Source organism: Toxorhynchites rutilus, chromosome 2 (assembly GCF_029784135.1).
Source record: "Toxorhynchites rutilus septentrionalis strain SRP chromosome 2, ASM2978413v1, whole genome shotgun sequence".
Classification (NCBI taxonomy): Eukaryota; Metazoa; Arthropoda; class Insecta; order Diptera; family Culicidae; genus Toxorhynchites; species Toxorhynchites rutilus.
In genome coordinates this window covers 112447524-112475375 of record NC_073745.1, presented here as the reverse complement: position 1 = coordinate 112475375, position 27852 = coordinate 112447524, and the positions used below count along the sequence as shown (strand labels likewise).

Here is a 27852-nt window from a genome sequence, read left to right as displayed (position 1 = left end):
TATGAACATAATAAAAAGTATGTGATTTTCGCGATTTTTTTTTAATTTGATATTTATATAGTTTTATTAGGTATATGTTACTTAACAAACAATAAATATACCGGTGTCAATTGGACTATACCATGAATAACCGCAACCGGTTTGTTGAACCCTTGCAGCCAAAACCTTGTAAACTGGTGGGAGTTCTACAAGTTTTTCTAGTGGACCGATTTTAATCAATGATTTTTTTTCGTAATCTTGGATATATTTCCTGCCATCGTACGTAGGATTTTTTCAAAATATCGATTTTTGACGAAATGGCAACATTTTTTTTGTAAAAAAATTGCGTTTTTACCTCGAAAATGGAGACAAACATTCACCAAAATTTTATTTTTTAAAATATCAAAAAAAATCCTACGTACGAAGACAGGAAATTTAGTGGAGAATCTGGGAAAAACTATTTCATCAAAACGGATGGAACGTTCCGGAGGTAGAACTCCCACCAGTTTTCAAACCATGGTTCTGAGAAAAATGCGTTTTAAATTTTGGATACGCACTCTTTACGCAAAGACTTAGGTCCACTTATTGGCTTGCAACTTTGGAACGAAGCATCGGACAAACCTGGGACAAAAACTACAGTAAAGTAGAGTATTTTTTTCAAGTTTCCATAGTGTAATAAAATGTGTTCGATGAATGATAGAGCTCGAAAGACAAGCCGAATTACCTTTTGAAGCAATACGCTAAAACGAATCGTTTTTGATCGAGTTTTGATTCCATTCCGGAACAACCATTACGATGTCGACGTTGTCTACATGTTAGAATTTCGACATGACACTTTTAACTCTGGTATGTTGAGTGGTATCATAGGGAAAATTATCTCTATAGAGTTATATTTCGCTTTCATGTTCAAATGCGTTGTGAATGCATGAATTGAGAAAGATAAGAAACCTGGTGAAAGCTTCCAAGAGGTCGAAGGGTGTTTGCCCGGTGTTGACGCGTGTCATGGAAGCGTGGAAACCTTCTACGCTACGCGAGATCTATGTTTCGTCAATTCGAAGATGTTCAACAATACGGAAGTATCCGTGTCCGGAAATAAGAGCAGAGAAAAAAGCGCAATATCGTAGCTTACTGGAAATATTCGCTCACGGAAAAAGCTATTGCACCAGGAACTGAAGAAATTTCTACACTTATTAGCAGAGTTGCCGACAATAATTTTAAAAAATTAGGAAGAATGAAAATAAAAATCAGTAAGAAATCAGGATAGTTTATATTGAGTTGTCCGGAAAATTAGTGATAATTTTTGGGGAAAAAAACATCATTTTTATAGGTAGACATACATTTATTCAATATTATGTGCACAGTTTCCGCCATCTTCAATGCAGTTTAAAAATTCAACGCGTTTGCTTTCTCTTTGAAAACTTCTCAAGGTATTTTTATTATGTCCATAAAATCGTTTTTTTTTCCATGAGAACTTTGCAGGGACCTAAACCTGGAACCAGAAGAAGCAATATCCAGTTATTTTAGTTAGTGGTATAGAACCTCCCAGTCAAACTCCAAAATCATTTTTCGTGTTGTAAGACATGATGACATGAAGTTTGGCATGGCACTGATGGAGCACGACGCCTATCACATTGACTAATTTTGGAAGTTCATCCTGGATAACATATTAAATATTCTCATATAGTTTTTGAATCGTATATGTTTGTATATACTTGTATACTAAAAAACTGTCAAATGTTTGTACAGCTGTCATCCTTGAAATAAAATACTGGAGCGAGAAAAAAAATCTTGCAACCTCATTCATTAGATTCGCGTTGACGGCATGAGCTTCTTGCTCTAATTTTACGTAACGGGAACACATTTTTTTCGAAAATTGTGAATAGTTTAAAAAAAAACTGTATCTGATAATGCTTTAATATTATAATGATGAGTTTTCGATCAAATATCAGTAAATGTATGAACAAATGGTCAAATTAAAATCAGGGTTCGTTTTAAGCCTTCATGAAACAAGTTATATTTTTTCATTTGAAATATAACAAATGGAAATTCGGACCTGTTAATCTGATAGAGTTTTTTTTTATTATTTCGAGCCTACAGAACCTAAAATTTATTAATTGTTAACAATCTACCTCCGATGAGGTGAATCACTTCGGAATAGATAGATAATTAACGAAGAAAAAGTAAGCATTAGAGTAGTGCGGGGCAAAGGTGTGCACGGGGCAAAAGTGCGCATTGGCCTTTTTGAAGCAAATGAGCATAAAAATTCGACAACAGTGTATTCGTTTGATATATTATTACACCAGCAGCTCACACATATAAACAAGATACATATATGAAAGTGGCAAAAAGTTATGAGGTAAAAAGAGTTTTGCGATGTTTTGATCTATTTTTTTCAGTTTTGGAGATGACGATTTACTTATCTCAAATAACTGAAAGCTCGAAACTACACTGTCAAGGAAACCTTCATTCTATAGTAGATGATAGTGCGTATTAATATTTGTAAAAAAGTTCAAGAGCTTATTTTAAAAATTTCGATTAGTTCAAAAATTGCTTGTGAGTAAAGGTGCGCAGTAGCTGTGGGGCAAATGTTCGCACTGGCGTTTTGCTCTGAAAAATAAAAATTATAAAATATTTTTAACAAAATTTTTAACGGAACCCACAAGAAGACAACTGATTTGAAGAAATGCACTCCACAAATGCTCGAATGGCCCGACAGAGGCTTCGGGAAGTCTCAAAGCGTCGGATTGCGGCAGACCTCGATATTTCTGAATCAGCTCTGAGGAAGAGGCTCATATCAGAAAGTGAGTTGCAGCAGCGCACTGGCCAAAGCTTTCTATGGTATGACTCTCAAAGATTTACGTCGTTTGGCGTTTGATTTTGCGGAAGCCAACAACCTCCAACACGAATTCAATCAAGTTGCAAAACTGCTAGGAAGAGATTGGGATTCTAGCTTCATAAGAAACCATCGTCTGTCTCTTCGGACTCCACAACAGCGCAACGAAGAATTTTTAATAATTTAATTAGAATTCTATTTCAAATGTTGGACATTTTCGGATATCTTATATTGTCAGTCTCCTCCCTCCTAAAAATTTCCACGTGGTATGTTCAACCATAACACCCACTCTTCTCCACCCAAAAACCATAGAACACCCCCCTCCTGCCTACTGGACGGTGCCTACACTCTCTAGTAATGATGCTTCTCCCGCTTCTGATGATAAAGCATTTATTTTTGGTATAAGTTATCTCAGAAGTACAATTCAATAAGTGCGCACTTTTGCCCCCACTATGGGGAAAAGGTGCGCATTTTTCTTTTTGTATTAAAATTGGTATTTGTCCAATTACAAACATAACTCGACAAATGCTTGTACTACGTTTCAAAGGTTATATATATAGTTACAATTTGGTAATAATTTATTTTTATTTCAAGAGTTATTGGACGACAACAGTTAGGTGCGCACCTTTGCCCCGCATTACTCTATGCAAGTGTGGACCGAAGAACTTATATTATGTAAGCTGTTATGACAGTTCCCATTTTGAGCCAGTCAGACTTTGTCAGGAACCCAAGTATATTTATTACGGATTATTTTGATTCTGATGAAGCACTAAAATCAGAAAAAATCATGAAAATAAGACGGTCTGTGATACCGTGTATACGAATTATGATTTTGCGCTCCAAATGTCCAAACCAAAATACATATAATTGTTGAATTTCTTCAGATCGCGGTGCAAAAGTTTTGAATTGCAAAGAATATATTCAAAAAAAAAAAAAAAATTAACCGGGCAAATGTAATGCACCAGGCAAACGTGTGGATCGTATCCTATGTTTCAAACTAACTGAACAATCAATGGAACACAGGTCTGCATGCAAGAGACCGCCCCTTCCGACGGTTTATCGGCAGTCGACTCGGATCGCGTCATCTGGGGGGCTTGGGTCGTCTCGTTTCTTTATCCTTTATCTTTAGAATAAATTTCGAAAAACGAAAACGAAAAATATAATTTATGATAGTAATTAGGGGAACTGGGGTAAGTCTGTCACTGGGGATAAGACCTGTACCCCTTGAGTTTTACTAGAAAACTTTAATTAACTATGCTTTTGAACACAGCACATGTTTTTTTATCCCATTTATTTATTTAAGGCTCATTAGCATTTTAGCTGTAACAGAGCCGAATTTTAATCGTGTACATGTCACATGGTTATCATATCTATAATTAGTACATTACACAATTGCCATTCGCCAGTATTCCTTCTATACCATTGCATATGGTACATTTACACAGTAGCCATTTAGGCGTAAGAGTATTCTTTCTGTTCTTCCATTATCCGGTTAGACTACCGGACAGCGGAGACAGTTGATTGATCATTGTTGAGTTATTTATAGAACAGCAGCCCGATGTGTCTTGCAGTTGTATGGATGAATCGATCTTATTTCGACCGTGGATCGATCTCCATCGCTGATGTTGTTGCGTGGACGTAGTTATTCTGTAACAACACAAAGATGGTCAATGAGGGCCCTGAGTTTCGAACTCACGATCGATCGCTTACTAAGCGAACGCGTAACCAATGTGGCTACGGAGACCCCCGACAGTACATGTTAGTACTTATTATTTTAGACGTTTTAAATCAAATCCAACAACAATTCGTCAAATGTTGAAATATTAATCAAACCAAACTCGAGTGCCGATGATGTGCAACTGGATGTAATTTTTCGGTAGTGGAATTTAAGCTTTTATTCTTGAACGAGGTTTCAAATCCTTTTTCGTTGTTCTACAGCTTGCCTCCTGGATTGTTAACTATCACTGGGATTCGAGTTGAGTTAAGTTAAAGCAATAAATTAATAGAAATAGTCTCCTTAAAAAATATATGCTGTTGGGGTAAGATCGTCACTCTTTAAGTAGAGTAAGCCTGGCGAATTGTGAGAGTGGGCCCCAGGAAAACCTCACCCTTGCAAAAGAGGTTATTGTTGGTGGAGTTTCTGTTAAACGTGTTTGGAATGGAATCCCAAGGTCGAGCATTTCATATTGATTTAAACCAGATGCCCCACAGCAAATCTAACTAAATGACTATATAAAAATATAAAATTGTCAAGTTGGATTTGAAAAATTTGAAAAAAGGACAGTAATATTACTGAAAGCTACTTAAGTCATCATGTATAGTTTTGATCCACTTTGCCATAACGGGGTGTTTCGTTTTTCGAATTGGATGATATTTTTACTTAAAGTTTTTTTTCCAATGAATCCAAGGCATTGACTTTTCACGACTTCGAATTTAGCTTTTAAAGTATCCGTTTGCTATTGACGTCCCATTTTTGATAGATGGAGTACATGAACGTTTTTTTGCAGTGTACAGAGGCCAGAGAGTACTCGAAACTGCTATAACTTCACTTTTGAGATTCTGTGACCAGCATGTATTGATGAGATCTTCTTTATATATTTTTTTTTCAAATAAACACCACTCTTTTGCTAATACTAAATGATTGTAGAAAACGTTTAGATTTCACACACTTTTTAAGTGCACATAATATTTCGGTATTTTATGTGTTGCTAGTTGCATTCAACCTATGAAGTAAATCCAGTTGCGAAAAATTTGCACTATATTCATTATTTATCTCAAATACCATGTTAGAATTTCATTTTCCGAATTCATGTGGAACATCCAATATGTTCCTGTATCACTTTATGCTGCACATGCTATACCACCCATTTTTATGAACAACATCATCACTAACAGTAATCCAGCAGCTTAATGCTTGAGGGGCCGTACCAACTCGAGTCAAGAGCCATAATCGAATACGGCGCATAAAGCTGAATCCAAACCAAACAACAGCAAACAAACAAACCTGTTGGGAAAAGACATCCCACGACACACAAAACTCGGCCACCGAATATTTCCTTGCTTAGCACGCGATTCGTTCCCGTGTTCGAGTTTATTGTGTCAATCAAATTTTCAAAACATGAAAGACAAATAAATCGATATCTTCGCGATTTTTTTTGCATTTTATATAAGCTCAAGGTTATTTCTTATTGCGACTTATTTTCAGCGGTAGCCATATAGGAAAAAACTATTTTTTGAGAAAATTTCATATTGTACACATTTTTAACTATTTTTTATTATCAAAACTATCGTTTTCAGCACTACGATGTAATTTGTTGTTCATAAACACTCGCGTAATCCATTTTTCGGGTTTTTTTACGGTTAGGTAATGATTTCATATATTCCTTGATATAATTAGTTTTGTCATATATTTGCCTTTTTTGTCAAGATGATGCGAATGTAGTGAACTTTGACACTTTTTTCGAACACAAAGTGCCATTTTATTATACTTTTCACGGCTTTTATCATTCCCATGATTACATAACACACTCCACATACCTAAAATATCACAATTCACCGGTCGTAACGGTTTTAAACAATCACATTTTCCATTAAAAATCTAATATCACAAATATTGTAGCACTCTAGGACTGATTAGAAAAATTTTTCAAAAATCCAATAGGTCCGACCGCACCCAACACGGGTCCGTTCCGATTAAAATCTGTCCGGAGACTAGCAGAAAGTTTTTCGCTAATGTTGATCGAAGTGACATCCAGGCACAAGCCACATTCTAGGGCACGTTCCGTGTCGGAGGGTTTATTTATGAAAATTATATTTCATAAATAAAGCTGGTATCTATGGCAGTGCGATATAGTTCCATTCTCGAGAGGTACAGCCTATGTAAGCAGATAGGAACGAAGAAGCTTTCGGGGCGTTTTGTTTTGTCGATGTCGATGTTCAGTTTCTGGCCGTTTTGACTGCACGTATTGTATCGTATCCTTGCGAGGAGTATATTTTGCTAGCTGATTTTGTGAACCTTTGAACGGTCCCCTTCGATAGCACGAAAAACATAAATCAACTTTGGCTTCCGCTTTTTTGTTATTTGCGTTGCATTTCCTCTATCAACTAGTGTATTCTGGTGATTATTTTGTGAAGTACTTGAGCTTTATATCCACAACATGATACGCGTTGCAACTAGCCTTATGAATGACGAAATATGGAGAAAATCAATCTGTGCAACGGAAGCAACAATAGGTTAATAATTGCTTTAGTCCAAGCCGCTCAATCGTGGACGGATCGCATCGGTTTTTAAAATTAAATTCCATCGTTCTGCACATCGTTGATTGGAGGTCATAATTGAGTTTTGTTGATAGCCCATTGTTCGGCAAACGAGTTGTAGTTGCACGTTGAGTTATACTGGTAGAAAAATCAATTACGTTTGTCAATGAGACTGAGGTTTGTGAAAACAATATAGGTCATGGTTGTGTCTCCGAAGGGAATGCGCTGGTTAATGCATTATGGAATTAAAGTGTTTATTTTTTTACATACATCACATTGTATATTCAAATCGCCTTCAATGGATTTCATTCTTTAGTCCGTAAAAATACCATCGCCAACTGGCATCGCAAATGGAATAAAGATGATGATGATGATGATGATGATGATGATGATGATGATGATCACTGTTCGTTAGATGCACTACTCTTCCGTTTCAATCTTACCAGCAGTAATCTTTGCGTTTGTGGCCAAGGTTATCGCGAAATCGAGCACGTTGTTTGGTCGTGCGAGGTGTATCTGGTCGCCAGATCAAATTTAGCAATCTCCCTTCGAGTCCGAGGAATGCAGCCCAATGTACCGGTGAGAAATGTGTTGGCTCGGTTAGACTTCGTTTATGGTGCGGTGAAAATTCAATCTCAATCGAAAGAAATCGACGAAAATGACAAAAAATACAATTCGTCATCAAAGAAAACATTGCTCGATCGTTTGAATCTGGTTAACCTCGTCAACTGAGATCCGAAAGGGTTCATTGTCAAACGGAATCTATTCCATCTCATTTGAATGTGATGAATGTATTGAGTCGAACGAAAACTAATAAATCATTTTCACAAACTCGGCTCTTCGCATTGAAGCATGATTCCGGTTTATTTACTGTCATATAGGCAATGCATACACAGAGCTAAGACAAGACTTGACAACTGGCTTCTTACTCTTACTCTTCGACCAAGTGCGAGCAGTAGGGATGCAGAACCACTCTAGATGTCATGTTTCCAAATGAGATGAATTTTCTAAAGACTATTTTTTCACGTCTCCAATACGTACATATCATATTCTATGAATAATTACATTTGGATGATGTAAAGCAAAATTGGCGCGTATTTCACAACAAATTGTATTTTTCTGCTATGCTTCATCATGAAAACTAGTGTGAGAGTACATACCATGAGTACATTATGTAGAAGTGTGTTTTCAAATGGTATTGGCAACCCTATATTTGTGATCAATCAGCAGCTGGTCCGAAATCGATTCCCTATTGTCTGGTCTTGTCTTAGACACAGAGCAAGCGATGGCAGAGCATTTTCTAATGCCCCCTTACCCATGTGTTGGCGTTGTAACTCACAGTAATGCGAGAAGCGAAAGAATGAAAGAAATAGAAACTGTAAGGGGTTGTATCTAGGACACGACCGCATTTTCGACGTAGAACCACGGAATTATATTATTCAATCCGTTTGTTATTCACTTCGGATATTATTTTAGGATGCATCGAAATTTTTTAAATAACTTTTTACTCATTTAGTTATTTTTAACTACTTTAGTAGTAAAATTTTTCATTTAGAATTTGAACACTGAAAAGAATCTTCGAAAGCTTTCAACGCTATTCGTTTATTTGGTTCCGTTCTCACTTTGCGATTAAACTGCGCGGCCAAATCGCACCAGATTTTCTCCTTCCCACTCAGATATCGATCACAAATTATAAACACCATTGCTCCTATAATCATCTTTCCTACTGGGATTTGAAGGCATACTTCCATGGAAGATACATTTATTTAAATAAATGAAGTGTATGTCCGTATTCCAAAATTCTGGATACTCTTCCATATCCGCACTATCTTCAATTCTTGTATCGAGCTGTGGGTGTCTATATGTGTGAATTCAACATTAGGTATGAGTGATGTCCGCTCGTTGTTTTGTACTTGCTTATCCGCTCGCAACCGTGGTTTCATTCCATTCCATCAATGGAAAGCAACTCTACTCCATACTCTTCCCTCCCTTGTCTTTCTCGACAGGGAAAGAATCCATTCTCGCTCGATGCTCGTCAGCAACGGTGTTGCTCCGATCACCACCAAACAGGGTTGCCAATAATATTTTCCAAAAAAACTGTAAGATTGCTCTTAAAAAAACTGGAAGAAAACTGGATCCCGTGAAATCGTTTTACTTTAAGAAGTTCGGCTTTGATTTATCTAAAATAATTTTTTATGCTTATTCTAATGTCCGAGAAATAGTATTCCTTTCAAAGCGTATAGTAGATCATAAAATAGCGAAATAAACCATGAATTAACCATTCGAGTAGATCAAAATAACGTTTTCCACCACTCGAACATTACTGTGAAACAACATTTGAGGATCTTTTCTTCTGAAACCTCAAAAAAATATGGTTTTATTTGGATAAAACTTAAAAAATCTCGTATTTTTTTTTGCTCGACAATGAGATTGATTGACGTACACGGTTTCTGGTTATAGCTTACTGCATCAAACCTTACCTGAATTTTCTGTTCTTTTCCTTCTCGAATTTCGACATTTCTGTAGTGTTTTTTGACCATCTTCGTAGCTATTTTTTTCGCACTCACGATGAATATAAAATAAAAAAGTCACAGGAGAGTTGTGTCCGAGACACGACCGCATAGTTGACGTAGGATTCCGTTAGACTATCTGTTGATTTTGGATATGTTTGAAGAATTACATCGTTGAACTATTTGATTTTTTTTTTTTTTTATCCAAAATATATATTTTTATTAAGGCTCATATGGCGTCAACCTGACGGGGCCGGGAGTTCAATATTTCGACAATGTTTGCCTTATAACTATGTTAGTAATATGTAACCGATTACTCGCGGTTGGCTCGAGGTTAGTATTACAAGTGTTTTCGTAATTGTGATGTTGCTGTCTCCAATGCTCTGTACCTGTGCCCGACACGGGATACTTCCTTTTGGGATGCAGCTGACCATTAATCAGCAACGCCCCCTAGTCTGTACCCCATATCTAGCGTGGTGCGTCTTCTCGACTCGAGGAATCCAGGATAGAATGGTCACTAGCCGGCGCAAACATCAGCTCGTGTAGAGTTGTCATGAGCGGTACAACCTTTGGCTCTTGTTGAATGATCAGTGGACTGCACAACCTTTGGCCCGTGTATCTGTAAAGAGTGTGTGTATGTATTACCGCGACTAAGTAAAAGTTTATCGATCGGATAGGAGGGATATGAAACGGGGGCACAACGAAGGAAACATCATTAAACGTTGACATCGGCGTTTCTGAGGAACAGTAATAGATGAAGCAGAAGATCAGGTGCACTTCATGGGTAAGGAAATCATGGTACAAAGACATAAAACTTGACTGAGGAGTCAGTTGGAGTAGATTTTCGAAGTTATCAATCACCAATGGATTCATGATCTTGCAACGGATGAGAAATCTGTAGGATAATTCTGTGAATCGAAGAGTAAGCGGGGGTACTCCTGCCAAGACTTCGAGACTCATCGTATGTGTCGAATGCAAACACCCCATTGCTATACGCAAGCAACGATATTGTATTCTCTCCAGCTTGAGAATATGAATCCTGGCAGCTGATCGGAAGCAAAAACTGCCATATTCTAACACTGATAATATCGTTGTTTTGTACAACTGAATGAGGTCTCCTGGATGGGCGCCCCACCATGTTCCGGTTATTGTTTGGAGAAAATTGATTCTTTGCTGGCATTTCTGTTTCAAATACGCAATGTGTCTCCCCCAGGTACATTTAGAGTCAAAATATACTCCAAGGTATTTGAAAAACATCGAGTGCCTGATCGCTTTACCGGATAGGTGAAGCTGGAATTGGGCGGGTTCGTGCTTCCTAGAAAAAACGACCATTTCGGTTTTCTCCGTAGAGAATTCGATACCCAGCTTGAGAGCCCACGTGAACAGGTTGTTCAGGGTATCTTGCAAGGATTTTTGCAGAACGGCGGGATTAGTACCGGTGATGGAAATAACTCCATCGTCTGCAAGTTGTCTCAGCGTGCAGTTTCTAGTTAGACAATCATCCATATCATTGACGTAAAAACTATACAAGAGGGGGCTTAGGCAGGAGCCTTGTGGTAGGCCCATAAAACTGTATCGAGAAGATTTCAAGCTGCCATGATTGAAAAACATGTGCTTTTCTGAGAGTAAATTGTACAGGAAATTATTCAGAATTGGCGAAAGTCCACGATTATGAAGTTTCTCTGAGAGAATTTCCATGGAAACTGAATCAAATGCCCCTTTGATATCGAGAAAAACGGAAGCCATTTGTTCTTTACGAGCAAATGCGATTTGGATTTCAGAAGATAGCAGCGCGAGACAATCGTTCGTCCCTTTACCTCGGCGGAAGCCAAACTGCGTATTTGACAGCAAATTGTTCGCTTCAACCCACTTGTCCAAACGAAGTAGAATCATTTTCTCTAACAATTTACGAATACAGGATAACATTGCAATCGGCCTATACGAGTTGTGATCGCAAGCCGGCTTGTTGGGTTTTCGTATGGCTATCACTCTCACTTGTCTCCAGTCATGCGGGACAATATTCAGCTCCAGAAACTTGTTGAACAAGTTCAGCAAACGCTGTTTCGCCAAGTCGGGAAAATTCTTCAACAAGTTGAATTTAATCTTGTCCGACCCCGGAGCTGAATTGTTACATGAGAGGAGGGCAATTGAGAATTCTACCATCGAAAAATTCTCATAATCGCATTGGAGCGGAATGTCGCGTACGACGTTTTGTGCAGGAACGGAATCGGGACAAACCTTTCTTGCAAATTTGAAAATCCAACGGTCAGAGTATTCCTCACTTTCATTTGTATGGTTCCAGCCACGCATTCTCCTAGCCGTATTCCAAAGAGTGCTCATAGCTGTCTCCCTTGACAAACCATTGACGAATTTCCGCCAATATCCACGCTTTTTTGCTTTAATCAGACCTTTTAGTTTGGCTTCTAGAGCTTGGTACTTTCGAAACCATTCCACTAATCCAGTTTACCTGAATTTTTTGAAAGCGGATGATTTTTCAAGGTAGACCTTTGAACACTCCTTGTCCCACCAAAGTGATGGAGGACGACGTCGGAAAGTGGTAGCAGGAACACGTTTCTTTTGAGCTTGAAGTGCGCTTTCGTAAATCAAACTCGATATAAAGTTATACTCTCCGAGTGGAGGAAGTTCATGCATTGAAACAAGTGCTTCAGATATTGTTTCTGCAAATTTTCTCCAGTCAATATTTTTCGTGAGGTCATACGCAATATCGACTGACTCACGAGAACCTGATTCATTGGCGATCGATAAAATTATTGGCAGGTGATCACTACCGTGGGGATCTTGGATTACCTTCCACGTGCAATCCAGGGATAACGAAGAAGAGCAAAGTGATATGTCTAGCATACTTGCCCGTGCAGGAGGGTTGGCTATCCTAGTTGCTTCCCCTGTATTTAAAACTGTCATGTTGAAGTTGTCGCACAGATCATAAATCAACGTGGCACGGCTGTCATCGTAGTGTGACCCCCATGCTGTTCCATGGGAGTTGAGGTCACCTAAGATTAGCCGCGGCTCCGGCAATGCCTCGATGATATCAAAAAACTGATGGCGGCCGACCATGGTTCTTGGAGGAATATATATCGAGGCAATGCAGAAGTCTTTGCCATTGATTTGTGTCTGGCAAGCGACAACTTCAATGCCTGTCATCGATGGGAGAGTGACTCTATAGAAGGAGTGACATTTTTTGATCCCCAATAGTACGCCACCAAACGAGTCATTTCGATCGAGGCGAATAATGTTGAAATCGTGGAAATTCAGCTCGTCGGCTGAAGAAAGCCATGTTTCACAGAGGGAAAATACATCACAGTTAGAACTATGAACTAAAAATTTAAATTGATCTAGTTTAGGGATGATGCTTCTGCAATTCCACTGTATTACAGTGGTCAAATCCTTGACCTGTTGCACTGAATTAGGCATCGAGGGAAATGAACGCTGCTAAAAAACCACATTTTTCTTTCAAAAATGTTCTCACAAACGGAAGCAAACATAATACTATGCTTTTAAGAGGGTCATTTATATTTAAAGCATTTAAAAAGTTGTCCACCAGGTCAGAAAGCGCAAGCAAACCAGATTGTGGCTGTTGCCTCGACCGCGAAAATGGAACAGACGGGGTGGGTGCTGCTCCGGGAAGTGCTGAGGACCCCTGGTGCGTAGAAGAACCGCTTAAACCAGGAGGTACTTGCTTCGGTCTATTCTCAGCACGTTCAATTCGAGTTTTCATTCCAACTTGGGAAGTTTCGGTCGTCTTTCTGGGGAGTGATGGAAAAGAAGTAATTTTTCTTTTCCTGACGGCACCCTGCGATGTACCGTAACTTCCTGCATTGGGAGCGTCAGCAACAGGCTCGTCGTTCTGCAGAATGGAGTAGGGATTGTCTTGATTCGTTGGTACGGAATTCTTAAGCATTTCTGCATAAGTCCGCTTGGAACGTTCCTTTAAGGAACGCTTGATTTTCTCCCCTCGTTGTTTGTACACCGGGCATTGGATAAGATCATGAGGGGTCCCGCCGCAATGAAGACACTTGTGCTCTTTCGCGCAAGGATTCTCATCATGGCTGTCTCCACAATCTACGCAACGTTTTTTATTGCAACAATAGGCGGCCGTGTGACCGAGTTGCATACATTTGTTGCATTTCATTACCCGGGGTACAAACAACCGAACAGGTAAACGAAGTGCACCTATTGCAACGTAGTTTGGAAGGGCGGAACCCTCAAAAGTCACACGAAAAGAGTTTGTCCGATTGAGAACCCTTTTGTCATTTTTGTCATTTTGTGACACAGATTTCAGTCGATCGCATGCAAGAATCTTCACAGTTTTTAGTGAAGAGTTCTTGAAGCGACCGACACCATCGATAATCTCTTTTCGAGTCAAACCCTTTTCGGTTATTACGCCGTCTATTTCGACGTTGCAACAGGGCACGTATACGCGATACTCAATCGCAAAGAGGTCGCAGCGCGTGATTTCGTTCGCTTGGGTCCTGCTTGAGACGACAACTCGTAGTTTGTCTGGCCCCATCCGTGTAATCTCGGTAACTGCAGAAAACTTCTGAGTAAGTTCCTTCGAGATACGAATGACATTGAGAGGTTTAGATTTTCGTCTAAAGTATACAATGAATGGGCCTTTGGAGCCTTCATGGTATTCTTTTGGACGAAAATCCTGTTTTTCGTCAATGTCCTCATCTTCGGAACTTCCAACTTCATATACAGAAGTTTCTTCCTCAACTTCTGCTTCATCTTCCTGCTCTTCAGGAGGAGGCTCGGTATTGGAAATATTCAATGGCGTCGATGGGGGATCCTTCCCGCCCTCAGCCATATAAAAAAAATCGGTCAACTGTTCGATATGAACAGAATATAATGATTCAAAATAAATAAATGAGTGAAAAAAAAAATATTTTTTTATAAGGTTATGATTTATTTTATGTCAAATAAAATGCTAAAATGAAAAAAAGCTCCAATAAAAATTCAACGGTATATAAGAAATAATGATCACCCCTAATGCCAACGTTTGCCGATTTGGTTAACACAAAGTTGAACAATGGTGTATATCGTGCACAGAAGGAAGAAGGAATGATAGGGAAACAAAAGAAAAATAAATTTCTACTTGCCGCGGCTGTGTGGCGTGTGTGATGAATGTGTCTGATTTGGATCCTCAGCGCGCACCACTTTAAATTTCACATTCGACACATTCGATTATTCGATGTGAAAAAACAGGAAGTGGGTTATATCTATGGTATAACCGCAAGGGTGACGTAGGACTATCGTTGATTTAGAGATCATTTGTTTGAAGTTGAATCTAAATCCATTCTGAATGAATGAATAAATGAATATTTGGGAGACTTCGAAAACGAGAGCGTTACGTTGGAGGCACAAGGTTTTATGCATCCAATATAGGATACGAAACACCTTGTTCTGAAGAATAATCTTCAGAAGCTTACCTGCTAACTGTACTTGATTGACAAATCACAAACCCAAATGTATTATATGGATATTTTATGGATAGAAAACATTAAAAAAAACTCTTTCACATGAATGTAATTTTAAATTCCCAGAGGAACTGGCAGATTATTTCCCAGCAATGATTAGATCTTCCCGAACTTTCTCGATGCTGAATGGCATCCAAACGGAAAGAATTCTGCGCGTTTATGTGTCGATCCTTCGCCGTCCACCTCCTCCAGCACGTTAGGCAACGATGTTGTCTTGTCGATGTCCTCACGAAAAATGAATGTGTCTCTCCACCAGAATATCGCTTAAGTATGCTTTTTGTGTGTGATTGAATCGAGAGATGGTGTGGTTTACGAAGGCAAACTAGAGGCGAATGAACTCTCTGAGCTCGGAACTTTCGGCGACTGAGCAATAATCGATTGCGGGCGCATACAATTTGGATACGGAAATATCCTACTGATGGGAAGAATAATCTTCAGAAGCTATCCTGTTAATTGCGATTGATAGAAAAACCACAAAACCAAATGTATTTGATCACATTGTTACATGGATAGAAAAAATTCAAATAAACTCTTTCACATGAATATATTTTTAAATTCCCAGAGGAACTGGCAGATTATTTTCAGTAACGATTAGATATTTCCACATTTTCCTCGATACTGGAAGCCCACCTGTGGTTAATGCTAATTCGATAACCATCTGTTAATAGCACTTGCTTGAAACATATTTGGTCACAGTGTTACATGGATAGAAAACATTCAAATAAACTTTTTCACATGAATGTATTTTTAAATTCCCAGAGGAACTGGCAGATTATTTTCAGTAACGATTAGATATTTCCACATTTTCCTCGATACTGGAAGCCCATCAGTGGTTAATACTTACTCGATCACCACCTGTTAATAGTACTTGATTGAAAAATATTTGGTCACAGTGTTACATGAATAGAAAACATTCAAATAAACTCTTTCACATGAATGTATTTTTAAATTCCCAGAGGAACTGGCTGATTATTTCCCAGCAATGATTAGATCTTTCCGGAACTTTCTCGATGCTGAATGGCATCCAAACGGAAAGAATTCTGCGCGTGTATGTGTCGAACCTTCGCCGTCCACCTCCTCCAGCACGTTAGGCAACGATGTTGTCTTATCGATATCCTCACGAAAAATGAATGCGTCTCACCACCAGAATATCGCTTAAGTATGCTTTTTGTGCGTGATTGAATCGAGAGAAGGCGTGGTTTACGATGGCAATTTGGAAGGCAAACTAGAGGGGAATGAACTCTCTGAGCTCGGAACTTTCGGCGACTGAGCAATAATCGATTGCGAGCGCATACAATATTGGATACGGAAATATCCTACTGATGGAAAAGAATAATCTTCAGAAGTTATCCTGTTAATTGCGATTATTGAAAATTGAAATGATTGAAAAATCACAAAACCAAACGTATTTGATCACAGTGTTACATGGATAGAAAACATTCAAATAAACTCTTTCACATGAATGTATTTTTAAATTCCCAGAGGAACTGGCAGATTATTTTCCGGATCTTTCTTGATGCTGAATGGCATCCAAACGGAAAGAATTCCGCGCGTGTATGTGTGTGTGTGTTTGTAGCGGCTGCTTCGAGATCTTCCCGGGGAACCGTTTGTGGCATCACTCTCCTCCTGATGGATTCCCTTCTGGCCTAAGGTGCACAAACAGACTCGTGGTGACACCGTTCATCCGCGCTTTCATGATAAATGAAGAGCTTCACCTCAACAGCGACAACATGCTCCAATCGCTGTTCAATTAGAACTGAGTGGATTTCCGAGCGGCGCTCGCTTATATACGGATTGGTGATTTCAATAGCATGTTTTGAAAGCAAATTTAATACTATTGAAACAAGTTTTTGGATCAGAAAGTACCAAGTATAGAACGCGTAGACATTTTATCTTTTGAATGAAGTGTTTTTCATACCAATTCGTTCAGTTGTTTAGGAGCTATTAACGCTCAAAATCTCGGTCTCCGGCGTAACGCTTTCGTTTTCGAAACTTTGATTTTACACCCCGGTATAGAAATGAAAGACGTAGTCCTACGTCAAAAACACCTTTGTTGGATCGATTAATAACTTGTCCGATCTGCTTGCGAGTTGTCGAACCAATCAATCTACGTCGTATGAACTTTTTTTTGCACAATCCCAAATGAAAAGAGAAAATAAAACATAAAGAGATGTCTGCTCGCATACATACAAACCATTTTTAACTATTTGATAATGATTTGGTTTAGATGTCTCTGTTAGGGAATACATTTCGGTAGAAACAACAGCTACTCCTACTTTCATGTTTTTGCAATGCCGATTTCTCTCAGGCAGCTTGGTTTTGATATCTCTGTTAGGGAATACATTTCGGTAGAAACAAAAACTCCCCCTAATTTCATGTATTTGCAATGCCGATTTCCCCCAGGCAGCTTAGTTTTGATGTCTCTGTTAGGGACCCGCCGCATATGTCGTCAATATCGACCAATCAGAAGTGGGTATTTCCGTTAGGATAGGGGTTGAGATTTTCAATTGTTCGATAGTTAGTTTCATGACATATATTATTTTCTTCAATATAAAAAATGGTTATGGAGTGCCGAAATCGATTGGCGCGAAAATTCCATCTATCCATCATGAAATGACTGAGCAATAAGCGTTTGAAATTGGACAATTTTCAGGATGTGCTCGATTTTCGATTTTCAATTTGTGCCCCAATATGTTCCCGAAAGACGTAGTCCTACGTCAAAACTTCTCCTGCGAATGACGGATCTCTGTAGTAGCAAGTCCGAAAAAGAACATCCCAAAGCCCATAAGGAGAACGGTTGTAAGTTGCTATTCGTGGCTACTACCTAGAGGAACTCTCTTCCGTTGCGATTGAAGTTCGATGCAGAGTACGCACGATCGATAACGGAACATATCGCCGGGAACATTGGATTTAGAGGAGCTCTCGGTTACCTTCTCAGGTTATCAAAAAATAACTCTCCTCCGTCCCGCGCCATGCATAATATCTTCAGAATTCTAGAGGAGTTCTCTCGGATTCTCAGGTTTCCAAAAGATAACTCTCCCCTTCCAGATTAGAGTTCGATATATCGCCGGTCCGATTAGTTTTAGAGTTCTTCTGGTTATCTTTCCAGGTTTCCTACACCCAAAGTTAATTTTTAGCACATGTTCTGGAATCCCGATTTATTACATAAAATGAGCTGAAAGATAACATAAAATGTTCTAATCCCCAATACATGTAAATCATTTGTATAATATATATGCTAGAGCCAATATGAAAACAACTTCCAACTTCATTTTATGATGAGGTGTAATATTATCACGCTCCCTTATAATAGCGCTGGCAGCTATATGGATAGCGTGGTCGTGTAAAGTAACTTTGCATTCCAGCCGGCCTTGGTTCGATCCCCATTGACGTCGTATGAACTTTTTTTTGCACAATCCCAAATGAAAAGAGAAAATAAAACAGAAAGAGATGTCTGCTCGCATACATACAAACCATTTTTAAGCTTTTAAAATAGCTCATTATTTGCACATTTGACTCTCATGCACAGGAAATTGCATCTTTTCTGCCAAAGATGACATGTTTTCTGCCAACGCTAGTTTGGGTGTAATAATAACTCTCCACCGTCGCGAATGGAGTTCTATAAAGTGTATACGCTATGAATAACACTGGGATGATTAATTTTCCAGAAGTTCTCTCAGTTACCTTCTCAGGTTTACCACAGTTGATTTTCCATCGTATCAATTGGAATTCGATGGGAAAAGAGGCGATAAATAATAGAATGTACAGCCGATCCAATTAATTGTACAGGTTTTCCTTTTCAGGATACCTAAAAATAATCTTTCCCACATGTTGTAACACATGAGATTTTCGGAGTTTCATTTCGTCAAATGGTCGACTGATGTAAACGGAAGGAAGATTACTTTCATATTCATATCAATTAAAAATATGGAGCACATTGAGACTATGATCTTCTGAGTTTTAGAATGATTTGGAAGACCTATCACGTCATTGTAGATCAATTGGTCTGAACTTCAGAATGTTTTGGAGGACCTAGAACATATTGACATTGTAACACGTTGCTGCTTGGTAAGATATCCCACGCACTGCTCGCTAACCGTATTGATTTTCGGATGTGTAAGCAGGAGAAAAATAACACTGAGAGTGCGTAAGAAGAGAAAAAAATACACTTTGGATCGATCGAACGAAAAATGTCAAAAAAAAAAAAAAAAAACAAAATTGGTCAAGGAATAGGAAGGGTGAGGGAGAATGTTTATGCATAATGAATATATTTTACGAAAACTTGATAAAATGAAGCAACCATATGAAAAAACGGGATAAAACTGGACAATATTTCAATTTTTTTTTTTAAATCGTGGATGGCTTATTTATTCCAAATAAGTTGAAAGCGGAGAGAAACGAGTGTATTGGTTACTCTTTTCTAACGGTACGGTATGGAAAGCACACAAATCGGCAAAACAAATGTACGGGAAAATGGGAATGCCTCCAGTTTTCATAAATTGAAACTGTTTAGGGATTAGGGAATTGTAATGTGTGGCATATCAAACAAGCCTTAGAGAATGTTCGATTCGATTGGTATGCAAATCATCAGAATCCGTTCGCTGTGGAAATAGTTATTGATGTTAACTATACTTCATAAAAACGTGGCCTGTTTTCTGATTTAGCACCCTTCCTGAAACACGTAGTTCTACGTCAAAAAATCACTCTCGCCGGGCTGTTCCTCTTTTTCTCTCTGGAACAAACCATAGCATCCTCGGGTGCCTATTGAGTCTCGATCACTAGTTCAATTGAGAGGGACAAATGTAAATCTCAAATAACAACATGACGAGCGGCTTGAATGAAAGTGCGGTTATTCAATCGAATGGAAGGGATACAGTGAGAAAAGATCCGTACGAATGAAACATTCGTTAAAGCAGTTCATGAGCCCGCGATATTCGTGTGAAGAGAAGCGTTGTCCAGCATGACTGATAGTAATTGTTCGTTCGAATTCAAATTAATGAATTGATTATTTTCTGCAATGCTCGATTACATGTCTCAAATAACGGGTATTTCAATAGGGACGCTACAAAAGTAGACCGATAGGGACAGCAAACGACGCCATATTTTTTCTCGCTTTCGTGACATTTCTCTTCAGTAAGGTTTGCCATTTCATCATGGAAAGATGTACGATCCAACAACGAGTCAATTATGAATATTTACAACCGAAATTTGGAGTCATAGCCTCAACTTTAAGAGCGCTACGGTTAAATTTATGGTCGTCATAATCGTCTTGCCAGATCAACAATTGAGCGTCTTGTGGAAAAATTTGAATCCACATGTACAGTACAAAATGTTTCCGTGCCAGTGAGACAAAGAAGTACCCGTAGTGTCGAGAATATTGCTGTAGTTAGCGAATTAATTGAGGAAGACCCAAATTTGTCTCTCACACGACGTTCTCAAGCGTTGGGCATCTCTATGACGTCGTTGTGGCTAATTTTGCGAAAAGATCTTGGCCTACATCATCCTTACAAGATCAAATTGACGCAAGAATTGAAGCCGCTTGACCACCAGAAGCGTCGTATGTTCGTGAATTGGGCTGCGCAACAACCTGAAAATGATCCGGATTTTCATCGAAAAATCATCTTCAGCGATGAGGCTCATTTCTGGCTGAATGGCCTCTTCAATAAGCAAAATATGCGTTATTAGTCAGACAGCAATCCACACGTACTCCATGAGTCACCATTGCTTCCCGAAAAAAATACGGTTTGCTGCGGTTTATGGTCCGGCGGCGTCATTGGACCGTACTTCTTCCTTGATGATCAATGGGAATGGGAATCGTGAATGGGAATCGCTACCGCTCAATGATAACCGAATAGTTTTGGCCCGAATTGGATTATATGGACTTGGACACTATGTGGTTTCAACAGGACGGCGTCACAAGCCACACAGCGAATTTAACAATCGATTTATGGAAAACCAAGTTTGGTGAGCGTGTTATCCCACGAAATGGCCCAGTCTATTGGCCGCTTCGGTCGTGCGGTTTGACGCTGTTAGACTGTTTCCTGTGGGGCTAAGTCAAGTCTACGGTCTATGCTAAAAAGCCAGCGACGATTGATGAAGTTCGTACGAATATCGAACGTGAAATTGCAGCAGTATCGGCCAATTTTTGCATGAAAACCGTCGAAAATTGGGTTCAGCGTCTGGACTTCTGCAAGCGTGCCCGTGGTGTCCATGTAAACGAAATCGAGTTCCATGTATAATGGCATCAAATATACTTTCACATGGATAAAGAATTTAATTGATATCCAAAACCGTTTTTGTTTTATTAAAAAAAATCTTTTGTAGCGCTCTTATTGAAAAAGCCTTTACTACCTTTCCTCATTTTTAATGCTGATTTCGACGAATATATTAATGTTTCAACATTTCGAACATTTAGCCCGCTTGGTTGATGTTTGATATTTTATCAATAAATGAAATGTATTTAAATAACAAATGATAAGATGCACCCCAAAAGTAAAACTAATGGTTCATCTTAAAGTTGTCAAAAAACTGAATTTTTAAGGCCACCTTAAATAAGAATGGTGCACCCCTAACACAAAATAAAAGTACTTGTCCAAAATTATTCTGTACACACAAGATTTGAACAATATCAGAGCCTATTTTTCGGTAGAAATCTGTCCATGGAATAAAAGTCTATAGGAATCATTTGATTTCAAATTCAACGGTTCCTTAACACTTTCGTCGCTGGGTCCAAATTCAACTGTCGGTTTGCTAGAGAAATAAGAGGGCAATAACGAATTCGGGTTCGATTCGGGACCACTTTTCTGTTGAATCGGAATGAAATCAACCGACTGCTAAATAGAAAACTTATACAAATAATTTTTCAGCCAATTATACTGTGTTGCCAATTATAATAAAAATGATATTCAACCAAACGTACTTGCCCTATATACTATATCCGATGCCGATGAATAACTACAATTTTATTGGAGAAAATGGATCATTCTATTCAATCGATTGCGAATATTCTGTGAATATATCATACTGAGAACATGTGTCTCTTTGTGGGAAAATAATCATCATATATAGTTTACATTTGGCAACTCCGACTTTTCACGTGATTCGTTTTCATTGTTCTTTGCACTTGGTAGATAAAAAACTAAAAGAAGGAGCAAGTTGTTGCAACTTTTTTTTCTGAGAATAAGAATAATAATTGCGCAACTTGGATAGGCCCCTGAACTTGGATGATTGAACGAGCTGAACGTGCTCGACGAGCTGGACGGCGAGGGATCGAGGGATTCATTACCTGGTCTGACCTGACCTGAAAGAGATGCAGTTTGTTTGGAACTGTGAGGGAGGGCAGAAAAGCCGAGCCATCAGAAGGAGAAGAAAAGGTGAGCAAGAGAGTATCAGCATCGAAAAACTGTTCCCCGGGAAGACATCGAAGCAGCCGCCACACACACATACACGCGTGGAATTTGTTTCGTTTGGATGCCATTCAGCATCAAGAAAATTCCGGAAAGATCTAATCGCTGCTGAAAAATAATCTGCCAGTTCCCTTCCTATTGAAAAATACATTAATGCGAAAGAGTTTATTTTAATGTTTTCTAACCATATAACACAGCGACCAAATATTTTTAACTCAAGTGCCATTAACAGGTGGTTATCGAGTTAGCATTAACCACTGTTGGATTTCGAGAAGAATCGAGGAGAATCTGGAAAGATGTCGTTGCTGCAAAATAATCAGCCAGTTTCCCTTGTAATTGAAAATTACATTCAAGCGAAAGAGTTTATTTTTATGTTTTCTGTCCATATAATACTGCGACCAAATACATTTAGTTCTGTGATTTTTCAATCAAGTGCAATTAGCAGGATAGCCTTTGAAGATTATTCTTCCCCATCAGTAGTATATTTTCGTATCCAATATTGGATGTATAAAACCTTGTACCTCGTTTTCGAAGTCCCCCAAATATTCATTTATTCATTCATTCAGAATGAATTCAGATTCAACTTCAAACAAATGATCACTAAATCAACGATAGTCCTACGTCACCATTGTGGTTATACCATAGATATAACCCACTTCCTGTTTTTTCGTAAACGCAAATGTATTTTTTTTCTCATCCTCCAAATGTTCACCGGACGGCGTAATAGTAAAGCGCGATTCACATACCTCATCCACGTCACGTTCACGTTCCGTCCCGTCACGTTGCGTCAATTATTCTTCCATGCAATTCCTATTGAAGCATTCACATACAACAGCAACGGCAAGTCGAAGTTGCCGTTGCCGATGTATGTGAATGTTTGCATAAGAACTGCTTGGAAGAATAATTGACGCAACGTGACGAACGTGACGTGGATGTTGTATGTGAATCGCACTTAAATCTGAAAGCGAGGGAATTAGTGACGACGAAATAGTGCGAAGCGTTAGAACAAAAATTTCGAGTATTATCTCATCGAGTTCCGATTCGGATATTGAGGAACTATACGCAAGTGAAGACCTGGACGATATGTTAGAAGAACTTACTATAGACGACATAAAGATATTGATTCGATGTGATTTTTCACGAATAAGTATGTTCTACTAGTCAAGTGTCAAACGAAAGGGTTTGACACCCGTATTGATGAATTGTAAAAAATGTCCCATTTTACGATGGCGGCCATTTTGGATTCACATTTTTCATAAATAACTGTGTTCTAATAGTCAAGCCTTTTCATTTGATACCCATATTGATGGGGTCTTGATAAAGTATGTAGTCCGTCATTTTGTAGCGGCCGTCATCTTGGATTTTAAAGATCATGGAATACGCAGTTTATAACGACAGCAGGCGTGTTCCAAATTCAAGATCAATCGGTCAACAGGGAGGGGGTTAAATTTCTATTGATGTGAGACAACCCTACAGATAAACATTGATTTTTTTATTATTCTACAGATCCTATATTTACATCTAAGTGCCTATTCTATCAAATTCCGTTTAAAAATTCTATTCAAATTGAAAGTGTCACCCAGGTCTGGGTGACGGGGCGATAAAATGTTAAATATCATATATCGAAGTCTACATCTTCCAGAATATGAATTAATTTTTGTGAATGAAACACAACAAAAAAAGTTATCGAAATCGACATTTTTCAAAGCATGAACGGAAACAGATTGACCTGCGCTGATATTTATTTCTTCTCTCCTATATATTTTTGTCATTTCCTGAATATGATTATTTATTTATCTCCATTCGAACTTTTCATTCAATCGCATTTAAAAACAATTGTAGATCCTGGCTATGGAGACTATTATCAAGCACTCCGAATATGCAACTCGTAGGCTGCAGACGCTTTAAACTGCAACTGTGCGAAATTCCCATTTCCGTTCTCTTTTCCCTGCATAGATTACCCGAGTTTTGTATAAATACGCAGAATTACCAAATTTACGAGCAAGTCATCTCCATAAAACCGGACTCCCGTCAACACTGGCAGGAAACTGTTTCAGGAGGCAAGTTTTCTGTTCCGTTGCAGCATTCTTTGCAAAGCTGTGGAAGCTCTTGCCAGCAGAGTGCCATTAAAATTCAAATTTGCTCTCATTTATTCTTCTCTCCATTTTTCACAGTACCTGCAGTACAGAGTTGTTGACGCGCTCGTCGGAGGAAAGCGGTTAAGTAAATGCTTTTAGGGCATTTGAGGTGAAATGCAAAGATCTAAAAAGCGAGCTACACAATCAGCATTCCATTTGTAAAGTTCTATTATCGCTGTCCTATTTAAAATAGCCGATTCGAGGAAGAATCGCCCGCGCTTCTCGAGCTTAGTGCTAGGTTGACCATCGTGGTGGAAATCACTTTTGAATTAGTTTCAGAATACAATTTCAACTTCGTCAGAAGTTAAAGTTGAACGCTGGCTTTGCAGTCCGAATTTGCCGCCCTCGTTTTGCGCGATTGTAGCTTGTGACGTGAAATGTGAGAGAGAAATATTTAAGATAGTTCGACATGTTTTATCACACTTTGTCCCATTTCATCCTGTTTCAAATAATTTAGTGGAAATAAACACAAAAAAGCTCCTTTAATTATTTTCATTATCAGTAAGTAACATGTACTGTTTAGACTAACTATGTTTAGGGAAAACTTTTCTTCTAAACAGAATGTCGACGTCGTCTCAGTGAATCCAAACTGTCTGCACTAACATTATTTTCGTCCGCTCCAGCGCACTCCTGCAATCATCGAGCAATCATTATTCACCATTACACAAACAATGGAGCCCATAACCACCTTCTCGGATCCTGAAAGAACATAATTTGCCGGACTACCAGGTACATCCATGCCACCACTCGAGCTCTGCTCTTGTTCGTCCAGTTTGTGCATCGACAATAGTCTTAAATTCATGTTCTCATGCAGGAGCAAGGAACAGCGCGTAAGTAGATCCAGATACTGCCTGTGGCACATGGATATGCTCTCGTTGCTGAGTTTGGTCTCCACAATGGACTGCATGTTTCGATTTTGCTCCCGTACAAACTCTGCGAACTGGAAACACATTTGCTGATAGCGATTTCGTTGTTTCTCGCACCACTGCTTAGTTGATCGCATCCGGAAAAACATTTTCCCCAGCTGGAAACGCGTGCGGACACAATATTGCATATGGTGGGTCAGCTTGCGGTTGGAAACGCGTAATGATTTCTGGAAGAATTTTGTTTCGAAACATATTGTGCGTGGAAACAAGAAACTTGTCACCTGCATCGATTTTAGGATAGATCTTACTTGCTTCATTTCATACTGGAACTCGTTGGTTAGAGTTGAAAGGTAGTATCTGCGACGTAGGTAATAAATTATTTGAGACGATAAGGATTCAACCATTGGTTTAAATTAACCTATGCTTGTCCAGACGTCGAGCAAGTCGGGTGTTCACCTGCTGTGTGGTATGCAACTCGTTGAGAACATCTTGTTTTCCAAGTGTCATCTCGTTCAGTAATTGCTTATATAAAGACGTTGAAAAATTTGCACTATTTTTCGAAACAAATGTAAAACAGCAAGAATTTTACCTTCAGTTTTTCTATTTCTTCTCCTGAGCGACACAGTGCATCCTTCGCATGACTTAGCTCTTTTCTGAGATATGCAATTTTATCTCTTGCTGACATTTTGTAATGTTACCAACAAAGCATACTGTGTCCTAAATATTCGTAGATCTGAATTTAATTGCTGCGAAGGCGGAACCAAATTAACGAAACAGGTGAGAAATAACATTGAAAATAATCTTCTACACATAATCACAAAGTGTACACTATCAGCTTTGAAGACAATCTTATAATATTACAAACGTTTACATATTCAACTCTCCGGTTGAAGAACCTTGCTTTGTAAATAAAACCGCATTCGGTCAACTCTCTCGGGCCAATTTTATTTACATCAATCGTTACATTATTGGAAAAGTTTGTTCTGCACCCACACATTTTCAATCGAACTAGTCCGATAAACACATTAGGGTGCACACAAAACGGGTGCTAATTTGAACCCACACCCGACTGAAACTTGAAAAGTTGTTTCCCTTGCTCTGAACAATCCGTTCCAAATTCCATTCTGCTCTTCCAACACAGTGTCATACAACTACTGCCAAATCCCAAATGGGAAATTCAATCGGCAGGATAAATTTTCTCCGGACAGTTTTTTCATATTCTGGACAGACGAACACAACATCCTTGTTTATCGATTGCTAAAATATGTCCCCAATGTAGCGGAAGTTTGTTTGCTGCCCTTTATGGAACGCACCAAATTGGGGTTCTCTGGCACCCGGACTCGTTTATGTTCACATTAACACGTACACATGGGTAGAACTAAATTTATGGTCGGTAGACAAATTCCATCAAAAAGCTTGATGAGTTGCTTTCCGTTGTTTATTATTTGTACAACAAACAATAGAAAGTAACTCAACAATGTGTAATAATTAGCGTTCCTGAGGTGTACATTAGGATTGTGTCACATTTACCCGAAACCCACTCACCAGAAAGACAGTTACCCGAAAGACATTCACCCGAATTCCACTCAGCCGAATGTAACAAATACCCGAATGCGACAGCTACCCGAATTGACACTTACCCGAATGCGACATTCACCCGAATGCAACAATTACCCGAATGTAACAGTTACCCAAATGTAACATTTACCCGAATGCGACACATACCCGAAAGAAAGATATATTCGATAATACTCAAATTTTATTATTGGGAAGTATTTTTATATTTTTTTCTGATCAGTGTTATGTAAAGATTATATTTGTCTCGTTCGTTCATTTCCATTCAAAAAGTATTTTTCGTGGGTATAGCAATTTGAGAAATAGCGGCGTTGAATAAAATCCCTTTCGAAGTAATGAAAAGTGAAAGAATGCAGTTTTATAACGTATTATGATGTTTATCCATTCATATGGATGACGCATCCCGTTTACTTAAAAGAAAGTTGTCAATTTTGGTACATACGCATTATGGCACTGAAGTGCAATTTTGATTATATATTTATTTTTTCGCTGGAATCAATTTTGAGGTCACTGTAATGAGGCGAAGTCCCCATCTAACGAAAACAAGGAACCGAGGCTGCATCTCGCAAGCAAACCTTTGTTCCACCGAAAACTCGGTTAGTTTGAAACACAGGAGACGATCCTCTAGTTAGGTCCGACCGAGCGTTAGCGAGCGTCAGACGGCATACGTTTATCTGGTGCATCATGTTTGCAACCAGGCAATTAAAATGCATGACATGCATAATTAAGCGGTCCTGACTAAAGGATCGTCTCCTATGTTTCAGACAAACCAGCCAATTGATGGAACACAGGT

At 38.8% G+C, this 27852-nt stretch overlaps 2 protein-coding genes across 7 annotated transcripts in view; both read right to left on the bottom strand.

The window, feature by feature from the left end:
- The window catches only part of LOC129764297 (dynein beta chain, ciliary), a 59767-nt gene extending 53257 nt beyond the window's left edge, over positions 1-6510 (bottom strand). For 2 of the 4 annotated variants that reach the window (XM_055763240.1, XM_055763238.1), the window contains exon 1: positions 6350-6510. The gene's annotated coding sequence lies outside the window, so the exon portion shown is untranslated. Of the gene's footprint in view, positions 1-5816; positions 6177-6226 lie in introns of those variants that run through there. The other 2 variants (XM_055763241.1, XM_055763242.1) reach the window with 2 other exon arrangements.
- An 18573-nt stretch (positions 6511-25083) lies between these two features.
- Positions 25084-26169, bottom strand: LOC129771784 (uncharacterized). Of its 3 annotated transcripts, none has more exons than XM_055775815.1 (5): positions 26074-26169; positions 25903-26006; positions 25766-25841; positions 25307-25711; positions 25084-25248 (listed from the first exon to the last, which is right to left on the bottom strand). In XM_055775815.1, the coding sequence occupies exons 1-5, from the start codon at positions 26167-26169 to the stop codon at positions 25171-25173; spliced, it is 759 nt and encodes a 252-aa protein (XP_055631790.1). In that variant the 3' UTR covers positions 25084-25170. The 3 variants fall into 3 exon arrangements, with proteins under 3 accessions (XP_055631790.1, XP_055631791.1, XP_055631789.1); XM_055775816.1 differs by having other exon boundaries at positions 25793-25841; XM_055775814.1 differs by having other exon boundaries at positions 25307-25841.
- Between the last annotated feature and the right edge of the window lie 1683 nt (positions 26170-27852).

Excerpts from the sequence above, each read along its gene's own strand:
- LOC129771784 (XM_055775814.1), bottom strand. The coding sequence starts at position 26,169 with ATGTCAGCAAGAGATAAAATTGCATATCTCAGAAAAGAGCTAAGTCAT. Across the intron at positions 25,842-25,902 it reads CGACGTCTGGACAAGCATAG|ATACTACCTTTCAACTCTAA; the intron begins GTTAATTTAAAC and ends CCTACGTCGCAG. Across the intron at positions 25,249-25,306 it reads TTCTTTCAGGATCCGAGAAG|GAGTGCGCTGGAGCGGACGA; the intron begins GTGGTTATGGGC and ends CGATGATTGCAG.